General features: G+C 42.6%; 2 protein-coding genes across 2 annotated transcripts; both read left to right on the forward strand.

The window, feature by feature from the left end:
* The first annotated feature begins 2298 nt into the window (after positions 1-2298).
* On the forward strand, positions 2299-4233 carry LOC140233341 (uncharacterized). Its single transcript, XM_072313449.1, has 2 exons — positions 2299-3464; positions 3597-4233. The coding sequence occupies exons 1-2, from the start codon at positions 2299-2301 to the stop codon at positions 4231-4233; spliced, it is 1803 nt and encodes a 600-aa protein (XP_072169550.1).
* Positions 4234-4412: 179 nt separating this feature from the next.
* On the forward strand, positions 4413-4943 carry LOC140233342 (uncharacterized). The gene has a single exon (XM_072313450.1). It carries the CDS (start codon positions 4413-4415, stop codon positions 4941-4943), a length of 531 nt encoding a protein of 176 aa, XP_072169551.1.
* Positions 4944-12203: the final 7260 nt, after the last annotated feature.

Consider the following 12203-nt stretch of genomic DNA (forward strand, 5'->3'; position numbering starts at 1 on the left):
ACACATTACAATATTATTGTCTCAATGGCATATTGCATGATGTATAAGTGCAATGTTATATAGCGCAATGTCTTATAATAATAATACTAGTCTTCTGAAATATTACTTTTACACAAATCAATCATTTACTTCAATGCAAAAAAAATAAAAAATCTGACATCATCTCACCAACAGAAACGTATTAGGCCTATGCATCAAACTTCTGAAATATAATAATCATACCTTGCCATCATTTTAAGCAAAATGATAGCAAACGTGTAATACTTATTATGTATACATAGTATATGCATACACGATTATGCATATATTTATGAAGGGTTTGTTTGCAAAAACCGATAAGTCCATTTTTGAAGATTTTGAAGTACAGTACAGAATACAAAATAATACCCTTTAAATGATATATTGGTCACTACATATAAAGGTGTATTTTTGAAGTTATGGTCAAAAGAAGCAACAATTTTCTTACTATTCTCTTTATTTTTCTTGACCTTTAATCGCAAATATCTCCATTTGGCAAATATGGACTTATCGGTTTTTGCAAACAAACTCTTCATATATATATATATATATATATATATATATATATATACATATATATATACATATGCATTTTAAACATATGCATACACACACGTACATATTCATAAACACATTAAATATATAATGACTTAAACAACATCTAAAATATATCAACTTTTCAATCAGATGTAATAACAACAACATTCTGTGAAATTACCTGGGGCGTCAAAAATTTGATTTTGACGTCCTGCATCCTGCGTCCTGCAGTGTCCTCATCTTCTGTCAACAAAATATTACAAGTATCTAACGCTAAATCAAATCGACTTATGACTCATAAATACTCGCTAAATAATAAATAAATATTACTCATTGTGGTCATACAGCAGTAATCAGTATACGAATGAGATCTCATGATAAATAGGAAAGTTAAAATGTATCTTAACTAAATATGCTTGAGTGTTTTACTTGTATTTAGCTATATCTCCTGTGTGGTTAAGGCTGAGTATTCTGCTACAAGTCTGAAGTCAAAGTGAGGATGTTTGGGAACGGACTATGTGGGGTTCATTGTGTCAGTATTTCAGTTTCTTTATCCAGGACGATTCTCTGTAGAGGATTATTTCGCGAAACTGAACTGAAACTCAGTTTCGCCAAATAAAAAATAAATTTCAATAAAGGACGAATCAGATCTTTCTTTAAAAGTAAGGGTATATTAGCTTGCTCAATATTGAGGTTAACAATTTGAGAAATAATTAGGGCAAATGTAGGTGCGCAATGGCTTGCACCGGATCCAACGGACAGGATTTAGGAGGCAATTTACGAAGAAGGAGAAGGATCTCATCAGCAGTTGTATGTTAGATAGTTTCCAGCGTGGAAGATGTGACAGGTTCAGATTCAGGTTATACAACATTAAAATTGAAATTATTCCGGTTTTTTTAACTTTCGAGTGAAAAAAAAAACTGACTAAAAGTTCCGGCTATGTCACTGTTATCGACGTGTGCAGGCAATGAAGAAGACTGTTGGCTGTTCAAAAGTCGAATGGCGACATTGAAAAGCATCTTATAATTATCTCCGCAGTCTTCGATGAGACTGGTGTGATAGACGCGTTTGGCTCTGGACACAAGATAGTTCAATCGGTCTCTAATCACAGAACAACTTTCTGTCTGCAGCTTTCCGTTGTTGCGACATCAATTTCCTCTCAAGTCTCCTCCGCTTTTTCTTTACCTCAGAGATACCAGAGTCATACCAGGGACTGTACTGATGAGATTTGATTTTCTGAGTCTTGGCTAGTGCATCAATGTCCAGTAACCTGCTGAGTTCTAAGTTGTAGCAGATCACCTACCTAGAACTATTAGTTTTAAACCTGCACCCGACCCTCACATGTGGCCTCTACGAGTAGCTGTTTGCATGCAACAGTAACCACGTGAGGCATACCGATGGGTCTCAAACTCTCGGTGAAATAGGGCTTGTCTACCTAAGCATGCGAAGACTGGATCCGGCGAACTACGCGGAGGAAACCACCAGATTGGTTCAACGGGTGGGAAGGCGGATACAGCAAAGCGTTGTGGAGCGCAACAAGGGCACAGTAAGACACGTAAGACACTGATGGCCATCCACTGCATCCAGACTTATCTCCAGCCGTCTTGATTATGTCTTGCCACTGGATATAGATGGGCCAGGACGAGAGAGTGAGGCTGACGACCCTGCGCAACTCTTCCTCACTTTAATCCAATTCACGCGCAAGTCACAACTTCCCTTAGTATCATCGTTATCATTCCAAAGATGATACAACTACTCATAGGCGCATGGAATGTGCGCACTCTGTTGGACCGTGCCGGGACTGAAAGACCTGAGAGAAGGACCGCGCTTATTGCTACAGAACTAGCAAGGTACAGGGTACAAATTGCTGCCCTTAGCGACACACGCCTTGCTGATGAAGGTCAACTGTCAGAGGTACACGCCGGTTACACATTCTTCTGCATCGGCCGCAAACAAGACGAACTTCGTGAGGCAGGAGTTGGATTTACCATTAAATCCAACCTAGTCAACAAGCTGGCTGTGCCCCCTAAGGGTATCAACGATCGTCTAATGACTGTCCGACTTCCACTTGCCAAAAAGCGGTATGCCACAATGATCAGCGCCTACGCACCCACGATGACCAGCCCTGATGATGTGAAGGAACGGTTCTTTGAGGACCAGCAAGCGACCATTTCCGCCGTGCCCAACGCAGATAAACTCATCATCCTTGGTGACTTCAACGCTAGGGTTGGCACCAACTATGCTTCATGGAAAGGACTCCTAGGGGAAAATGGTCTGGGCAAATGCAATAGTAATGGCTTATTGCTACTGGAAACCTGCGCTGCACACCAGCTACTCATTACCAATACAGTCTTTTGTCTACCTAACCGTAACAAGACGACATGGATGCATCCTCGCTCCAAACACTGGCACTTGCTGGATTACATCATCGTCAGACAAAGGGACAGGCAAGACGTTAGAGTCACCAAAGCCATGTGTGGTGCAGAGTGCTGGACAGATCACCGTCTGTTGATCTCAAAGCTCAGTATCAGGATTCAACCACACAGACGTCCTCAGGGAAAGAAGAAATTGAAACGTCAAGATCTCTCAAAGTTGGAGAGAGATCATGTCAAGCAATCACTCATTAAAGAGATCGACAGCAAGCTGCAACAACAAAGTTTCACCCCACTGGATGTTGAATCCGACTGGATTCTCTCTCGTAGCATTGTCTATGCTGCTGCCTCAGAGACGGTGGGTCCCATCACACGAAAGCACCAGGACTGGCGCGATGACAACACCGAACGCATTCAGTCTTTGCTGGAAGAGAAGCATCGCCTTCACCGAACACACCTCAACGATCCGACATCAGCGTCCAAGAAAGCTGCTTTTTGCAACATCAGAAGAAGAGTACAGCTGGAGCTACGGCAAATGTAGGATGCATGGTTCAGCGATAAAGCTGATGAGATCCAGTCTTATGCTGATCGCAACGACATGACAAATTTCTACAGAGTGCTCAAGACTGTATATGGACCAACTTCGTAGGGATCGTCTCCCCTCCTCAGTGCAGATGGAAACGTACTGATCACGGACCAGAAAAAGGTTCTTGAACTCTGGGCAGAACACTTCAGAAATGTCCTCAAACATCCATCAGTCATCAGCGAGGAAGCGATCGCAAGGCTACCACAGGTTCCAATCAACAACTCTCTTGCTGATATCCCTACAGATGCTGAAGTGGAAGAGGCAGAAAAGCATATGTCCTGTGGAAAAGCACCTAATGCTGACTCTATCCCTGCAGAAATTTACGTCTCTGGCGGCAAAACCGTGATTAGAAAGCTCTCTGAGCTATTCCAGTCTATGTGGAACCAAGAGAAAATCCCGCATGAACTTAAGGATGCTTCTATCGTCCATTTGTACAAGCGCACAGGAAATCGACAGGTGTGTGACAACCACCGCGGCATCTCGCTGCTTTCTGTTGCCGGGAGGATCTTTGCCAGAATCTTGCTGAGTCCGCCTGATCGACCACTTAGAGAAAGGCTACTACCTGAAAGTCAATGCGGGTTCAGACAGGGTCGCAGCACAGTGGATATGATTTTAGCAGCACGTCAACTCCAGGAGAAATGCCAGGAGCAGAATGTCGGTCTCTACACCACCTTCGTAGACCTGACTAAGGCTTTCGACGTATGTCGAGAAGGCCTCTGAAAGATCATGGCCAAGTTTGGCTGCCCTGCCAAATTCATCTCACTGGTCAGACAGTTTCATGACAGCATGCAAGCTAGCGTGCAGGATGACGGTGAACGCTCAGAGCCCTTCCCTGTCACAAACGGCGTAAAACAAGGCTGCGTCCTCGCCCTACCCTGTTCAGTATGATGTTCTCAACCATGCTGACAGATGCTTATCGTGAGGGTGACATCGGAGTCGATTTCAGATTCAGAACTGATGGAAAGCTCTTCAACCTACGGAGACTGCAGACAAAATCGAAAGTTCAGGAGGATATCGCCCGTGACTTTCTCTTTGCTGATGACTGTGCTCTGTATGCTAGTACCCAGTCTGACATGCAGGGGAGCATTGACCAATTCGCCAACGCCTGCGACGACTTTGGTCTGGTGATAAGCATAAAGAAGACTGGGGTGATGCATCAGCCAGCTCCTGCAACTCCCTACTCAGAGCCGACCATCACGGTCAACGGCGAGAAGTTGAAAGTGGTAGACAAATTTTGTTTACCTGCCAGCACACTGTCGCGAAATATCAGCATCGACGAAGAAGTCTCCTACAGAATTGCCAGGGCCTGCTCGGCCTTCGGCAGACTCAGAGACAGGTTGTGGGAGAGAAGAGGAATAAGTCTTCAAACCAAACTTAAGGTGTACCGCGCAGTCGTCCTGCCCTCTCTACTATGCGCCTGCCAAACATAGACAGTGTATAGCCGGTGTCACAGGCGATCCGTTCCGGCCAGTCGATAAGTTCCGCCGGAACTAATCGGCGGACATTGGCCAGTACATAGGATCCCCCGGATCCAATCGGCGGGATTTTTGCCTCACCGCCGATAAGATCCCCCACCGCCGATTCGATCCGGGACTCTACCGTACAATGTATACAAAATGGTGAGGGGAAACACCCCTTCAGTAAAATGTACTCTTCCAGTCCCCCTCTACAGCCAATGAACTTCTCCAAATCTCTCTAGCCAGTCAACCTAGCGAAGTTGCCAATTTGAGACCCGGACTGCAAAGCGATTCCTTTTTTTTTCTCCCTTATCTCGATCTTTCGTCGTCATGGTGGCAATGGTACCGTCACAGAACTCTACTCTGCAGCAGAGTTCTGTGGGTACAGTACAAGCACGATGTGACGTTAGTCATGCCAATTTCTCTCTGATTTGAATCATCTTGAACAGAATAACCGAATGAGTTACGGTCTTGACCTTGCCACCCCCGTCCCCCCGGTCCCGCAGCCCCCCCCCCCCCCCCACACACACACTCACACTGAAAAACGTTCCGCGGCCCCTGCACAATAACAACTAAACAGGAAAAGAAACAAACAAACAGAAACAATCAAACTAAGCTCATAACAGAACAAGAAGCTACATAATAAGATATGGTAACCAAAGCGCAACATAACAGTTGTGGCTTCAGTTGGTGCGCAAAACTGTGAGAAGAATAAAACCAGAATTTGCCTGAAATCTGCACTTAGAAGTTAATTGATTGTATTTGGGTCTTAAAAGAGGTGAGTGTTGTTGCCGTTCGAATATGGGTTGGCAGTTTGTTGTAAATACTGGGTGCTATGAAAGAAAATGATCGTATTTTAAATTCGGTGGTTTGCTTTGGAATGAACAGTGGATTTAGAGTAGAATGACGGGTAACATAATATAGGATGTTTTGTGGCAAGGTCATTCAGGTAGTACGGTGCTAAGTCATTAAGTATCTTAAAAACAGAAATACAATACTGGAAGTTGATTCTACTGTCGACACTCAGCCAAGTCTATTTAAAAGAGTTTCTTTCGTAGTTGAGTAATCAGCACTTAGAACCAGTCGTGCATATCTGTTCTGAGTTCGTTGTAATTTAACAAGGTCTGGTTTGTTACACATGACTTTACACAATATTACCTTATCTCAATTACGGAATTTTAGCATGGGGCAGCGCCCATAAATTTTATTAGATAAATTATTGTTATTGCGAAAAAAGTGCTTCGTAAAAGTGCTTCGTAATATCTGTGGGGTTTCGCCACTCAGATTCATTATTCATCAAATATAAGATTTAAAAAATTCAAGATTTGTTTCTTTTTCAACTAGGCGGCCTGAGTTTCATCTATCCCTTTTGGGAACCTTTAGCTCAGAATACATCATACACCGGCCCATAATTTTGAAATTCATTAAAGGACAAGTTCACCTTCATTAACATAGGGATTAAGAGAATGCAGCAATATTAGTAGAACACATCAGTGAAAGTTTGAGGAAAATTGGACAATCGATGCAAAAGTTATGAATTTTTACAACTTTTGTGTTGGAACCGCTGGATGAGGAGACTACTAAGGCTCGTGATGTCATATGAGTACAACAGTATTAAAGAAAATGAAAAGAAAATTCAACATGTTTTCACTTTTTTCGCATAATAAAAGAGCACTTGACTTGCCTCTTTCTAAAGGCAATGGGAATAATATTACCCATAACATATGTCAGTAACGATTCAAGGGAATGTGTACTTTTTTTTTCAAAAGATGACATTTTGTGAAATCCTCTTTATATTTCCCTTATATTGTTGTACGCATGTGACATCATACACTGCAGTAGTCTTCTCATCCAGCGGTGACTGCACAAGAACTTCAAAAATTCATAACTTTTGAACGGATTGTCCGATTTTCTTCAAACTTTCAATGATGTGTTCTACTAATATTGCTACATTCTCTCAATCCTTACGTTAATGAAGGTGAACTTGTCCTTTAAGTTCTGAATTAAAATTCTCCATCATTTACTCTTTAAGCGTTATTTGAAATCCTTTTTTTTTCTTTGTTAAATTCTAGATAGTTATTTTCATTATCTATATAGGTAACAGCAAATAAAGATTAATCATCAGTAACACCCTCACGCAATGAAAAACGACATTACATAGTAATGAAATTCGGCATTCATTTCCATAATTTTTCCACAGCTGCATGCAGTCACCAGCTGCTGTCCGAAATACTTCTCAATCCCCTCTTCCGACCGTTTCTCTTGTTCAGTGTATAGGCACTCTCTTTCTTTCTTTCCTTTCTTCCTTTAGTTTTGTTTTTGCTCTATTCCTTTCAATCGTCTTATTTATGCATTACGTACTTTAATTATGATAAGTATTTTTGAAGATATCTTAGAGTGGTCTACAATCTACAAGCAGTGCTTTCTAGTGGACCTCTCAGTTTTCACTCTTACCCTGCAAACATAACTTTGTAATTTCAGTATGTGTGCATATCTTTATTAGTTTGTTAAAGGGACATTCCAGACGATTTTCATAATTTCACATCATGTAGTACATAAAAAGCTACTCCCTGTAAAGTTTTGTGGAATTTATTGTGGTTCTTGAGCAGAGAAACAGTACTTTGAAAAACCTTAAACAAATTACACTGAACAAGGATGATGACATAGAAGGTTCACATATTATCTTTTTTCTTTTCCTTTCTCTCTCTCCATTCTTCCCGTCTTTTTTGTCAAGTCGTGTCTTGTCTTTTGTATTTCTCCTGTCTTGTTCTGTTCTGTCGTAGTGTGATAAGTATTTGTAAATAAGTAATTCATAAGTTTGTTCATTTTTTGAGTGGTTCACAACATACAAGCTTGCTTTTTAGTGGACCTCTCAGTTCTTTTTTTTCTCAACTGAAGCATAACTTTGTACTTTTTTCCAGTATGTGTTCTTTCGTTTATCTGTATCATTTATCTTTTGCAAAGTCGAATGTTTATGTTTATGATGTAATTCCAAATCTATTATGCGTTATGTTTTGTTGGAAAAAGAAGAATAAAAAATAAATGAATTGATTTTGATTGAATTGAATTTCAGAAATGATAGCAGTGTACTAAATTATTTCATAACAATACCGCTTGTTTGCGAGCAACGGCGTAAATCCGTACTGAGGAGTGGGGGGATGGTCACCGTCACCACGATTACAAGCTCATAACCGGACCGGCGCAGCGTTGGGGGGGGGGGGGGGGGGGGGGGGAGAAGCTTGCTGCCCCCCCCCCCCACACACACGCACACTTTACAGGGATCGGATGTCCCACTCTTTTGCATGGAATATAAAGTGAGGGGAAAGTGGCAGCAAACATATGAAGAGTTTTTGTTCTTGTTGTTGCTTTTTTTTTTTGCTTGTCGGATGACTTGCGGCGGAAAATCAGACCTTAAAAGTATGAAGACATTTTTTTGTTTTTGAAATATCTGTGAGAGAGAGCGGAGCGACCGGGTTAACGGGGGGGGGGGGGGGGAGGGTGTGTATGGGGGGGGGGGGGTGTCCCTCTCCCACACGAGGAAGATTTTGCATTTTCAGACCTGAAATTCAGCGATCTGGTGCCCACTTTTGGTGAAATTTTTGTTTGTTTTTTCTTTAAAAAAAAAAACCAATAGAAAATGAAATATTCACAATATATTATTGAATGACTAAATCGTGGTATTTCGGCTCTTGCTCCGCCTGTGCGACATCACTGCGAAGGCCTACTAAATAGTGGGGCCTATCACCGGCGTAGACATGATTGGGGTAGCGGTTATGAGATCGTGAGGGAGCGAAGCAAGCGAGGGGGGGGGGGGGGAGGGTATGGTAGAGGGGTTTCTCCCTCCCACGGTGAAATCTTTTTACATTGAAAATTTTGACATTTTACAGTCCAAAAACTGCCGTTTGTAGCTATATTCTTCGCTTTGGAAATTAAGGGGGGGGGAGGCACACCGTGCGCAACTGCTGTCAATCACTGGCAGCAACATCAGGAGAATGGCATAGCGATTAAATGCGAGAGAGCGGAGCGAGCGAGCTTGAAAATTTTGACATAGGCCCTAATGCTTTTACATGCTGAAAACTGCCGTTTGTAGTTATACTTCTTCGCTTAATTGGAAATCAAGGGGGGCCGCACCGGGCACAACTGTTGTCAATCACTGGCAGCAACATCAGGAGAATGGTATAGCGATTAAACGCGAGCGAGCGAAGCGAGTGAGCTTGAAAATTTTGACATTTTACAGTCCCAAAACTGCCGTTTGTGGCTGTATTTTTTTGCTTTGGAAATTAAGGGGGGCGCACCGGGTGCAATTGCTGGCAATTACTGGCAGCAACATCAGGAGAATGGCATAATGCGAGCGAGTGAAGCGAGCGAGCTTGAAAATTTTGACATTTTACAGTCCAAAAACTGCCGTTTGTGGCTGTATTTTTTTGCTTTGGAAATTAAGGGGGGCGCACCGGGTGCAATTGCTGGCAATTACTGGCAGCAACATCAGGAGAATGGCATAATGCGAGAGAGTGAAGCGAGCGAGCTTGAAAATTTTGACATTTTACAGTCCCAAAACTGCCGCTTTTGGCTATATTTCTTCGCTTTGGAAATTAAGGGGGGCGCACCGGGCGCAACTACTGGCAGTTACTGGCAGCAACATCAGGGGAATGGCATAACGATTGAATACGAGCGAGCGAAGCGAGTGAGCTTGAAAATTTTGACTTTTTACAGTCCCAAAACTGTCGCTTGTAGCTATATTTTTCGCTTTGGAAATTAAGGGGGGCGCACCGGGCACAACTGCTGGCAATTACTGGCAGCATGCAACATCAGGAGAATGGCATAACGATTAAATGAAAGCGAGCGAGTTTGAAAATTTTGACGTTTTACAGTCCCCATACTGTCGTTTGTGGCTGTATTTTTTCGCTTTGGAAATCAAAGGGGGGGGGGGGGGACACACCGGGCGCAACTGTCGGCAATTACTGGCAGTAACATCAGGAGAATGGCATAACGATTAAATGCGAGCGAGCGAAGCGAGTGAGCTTGAAAATTGTGATTATACAGTCCCAAAAACTGTCCTTTGTGGCTGTATTTTTTCGCGCACCGGGCGAAAATTGCCGGCAGTTACTGGCAGCAACATCAGGAGAATGGCATAATGATTAAATGCGAGTGAGCGAAGTGAGTGAGCTTGAAAATTTAGACGTTTTACAGTTCCCCAAACTGTCGTTTGTGGCAGTATTTTTTCGCTTTGGAAATTAAGGAGGCGCACCGGGCGAAAACTACTGGCAATTACTAGCAGCAACATCAGGAGAATGGCATAATGATTAAATGCGAGCGAGCGAAGCGAGCGAGCTTCAAATTTTGACGTTTTACAGTCCCAAAACTGCCCTTTGTAGCTATATTTTTCGCTTTGGAAATTAAGGGGGCGCATCGGGCGAAAACTGCTGACAATTACTAGCTGCAACATCAGGAGAATGGCATAATGATTAAATGCGAGCGAGCGAAGCGAGCGAGCTTTAAAATTTTGACATTTTACACTCCAAACACTGCCGTTTGTAGCTATATTTTTCGCTTTTGTTTGTCCCACTTTTATGGGGAAACCATCCCCCCCCCCATCGACGCCTCTGCATATGAGCGTGCTTTTGTTAAGTGAAAGATCTGCTGCACACTCTTTGATAAATTAGGGAAATATACGTCAATCTCAAAAGTGTACAAAGTCTGTCGAAAGGGATCCTGTATAGCGGAGCTTTTGCATGTTTATGATTGCAATACAACGATCTGGTGCGTAGTTCTGGCGATATTTGGACAATTTTCCATTAAGAAAGTTCGAGATTTGTCCTCATCTCGGGAATTGCTTGGGGGATAAATGATTTGTCTACCTAAACACTTCCGTAGGGGCGGGGCAAATGCCCCTTTGCCCCCCCCCCCCCCCTCCCCCGAGATAGATTCGACGCCCCTGATCTTCCCCCTGGGTAGGCACTTAAGAGGCGAGAATGCTCTGCGGGAAGTAGTTTCACCAAAGGTCACAGATATTAATTATTCATGAGCTGGCGCAGTGACTGCCGAAGCCTATTGAATATGTATGAGGTGGGAGATTCCCTTTTCCCTGCGTTATAAACGTACACCACCGAGTGTACGTCATGTAAACACATTTCGCTTGCACAGTTGCAACAGTATGTGTATGTGTGTGTGTGTGTGTGTGTGTGTGTGTGTGTGTGTGTGTGTGTGTGTGTGTGTGTGTATGTGTGTGTGTCTCACTCGAGGGCTTTCCATCGACGACTCACCCTTGTTGACATCCCACATACTCTGTACAAACATGGTTTGATGATGAGTTTGACCATCATTGTGGTAGGTGCTTTTGAAGGGGGGGGGGGGGGGGGGTTAAGAAGATTTCTTCAGATAAATACTTTTAGTAGTTGTTAACTTTTTTTTGGGGGGGGGGGGTGAGTGGGTAGAATGGGCTGGATCAGAAAACACAGTAAAGTACACTCAATGAAATCAGTCGTTCTTGGAAGTTCTAATTGATACGAAGTTCATCTCGTTAAAAATGATTATCTCGTGTCTTTTGATGTGATTAGACCATTAAAAATGACAATATCTTAGTATCAAGTGCTCTTCTAATGCCTATGCGTTATACACAGAAAACGAGGCGACAGTAGAGTGTGGTGAGGCGACAGTAGAGTGCGGTTTGGTCATATTGGTGAATTTACCGATGAACTTGAATTTTTAATATCAATTAATTTTAGTAGATTAACAAACAAGGCCCCTGGAGCCGAAACTTATGTCTTTTTGATGTGATTAGACCGTTAAAAATGACAATATCTTAGTATTAATTGCTCTTCTAATGCCTATGCGTTATACACATAAAACGAGGCGACAGTAGAGTGTGGTGAGGCGACAGTAGAGTGTGGTTTGGTCACATTGGTGAATTTACCGATGAACTTGGATTTTTAACATTAATTGTTTTTAGTAGAGTGACAAACAAAGCCCCTGGAGCCGAAACTCATGTCTTTTGATGTGATTCCATGCTTGGAAATGACAATATCTTAGTATCAAGTGCTCTTCTACTGCCTATGCGTTATACACAGAAAACGAGGCGACAGTAGAGTGTGGTGAGGCGACAGTAGAGTGCGGTTTGGTCATATTGGTGAATTTGCCGATGAACTTGAATTTTTAATATCAATTATTTTTAGTAGATTAACAAACAAGGCCCCTGGAGCCGAAACTCATGTCTTTTGATGTGATTAGACCGTT

The sequence above is a fragment of the Diadema setosum genome, chromosome 9, assembly GCF_964275005.1.
Source record: "Diadema setosum chromosome 9, eeDiaSeto1, whole genome shotgun sequence".
Lineage (NCBI taxonomy): Eukaryota > Metazoa > Echinodermata > Echinoidea > Diadematoida > Diadematidae > Diadema > Diadema setosum.

What these genes read in the sequence shown, in the direction of transcription:
- LOC140233341 (XM_072313449.1), top strand. Translation starts at nt 2,299, where the DNA reads ATGATACAACTACTCATAGGCGCATGGAATGTGCGCACTCTGTTGGAC. An exon ending in CAGCTGGAGCTACGGCAAAT is followed by an intron (nt 3,465 to 3,596) that starts GTAGGATGCATG and finishes TCCCCTCCTCAG; the next exon opens with TGCAGATGGAAACGTACTGA.
- LOC140233342 (XM_072313450.1), top strand. Translation starts at nt 4,413, where the DNA reads ATGCTGACAGATGCTTATCGTGAGGGTGACATCGGAGTCGATTTCAGA.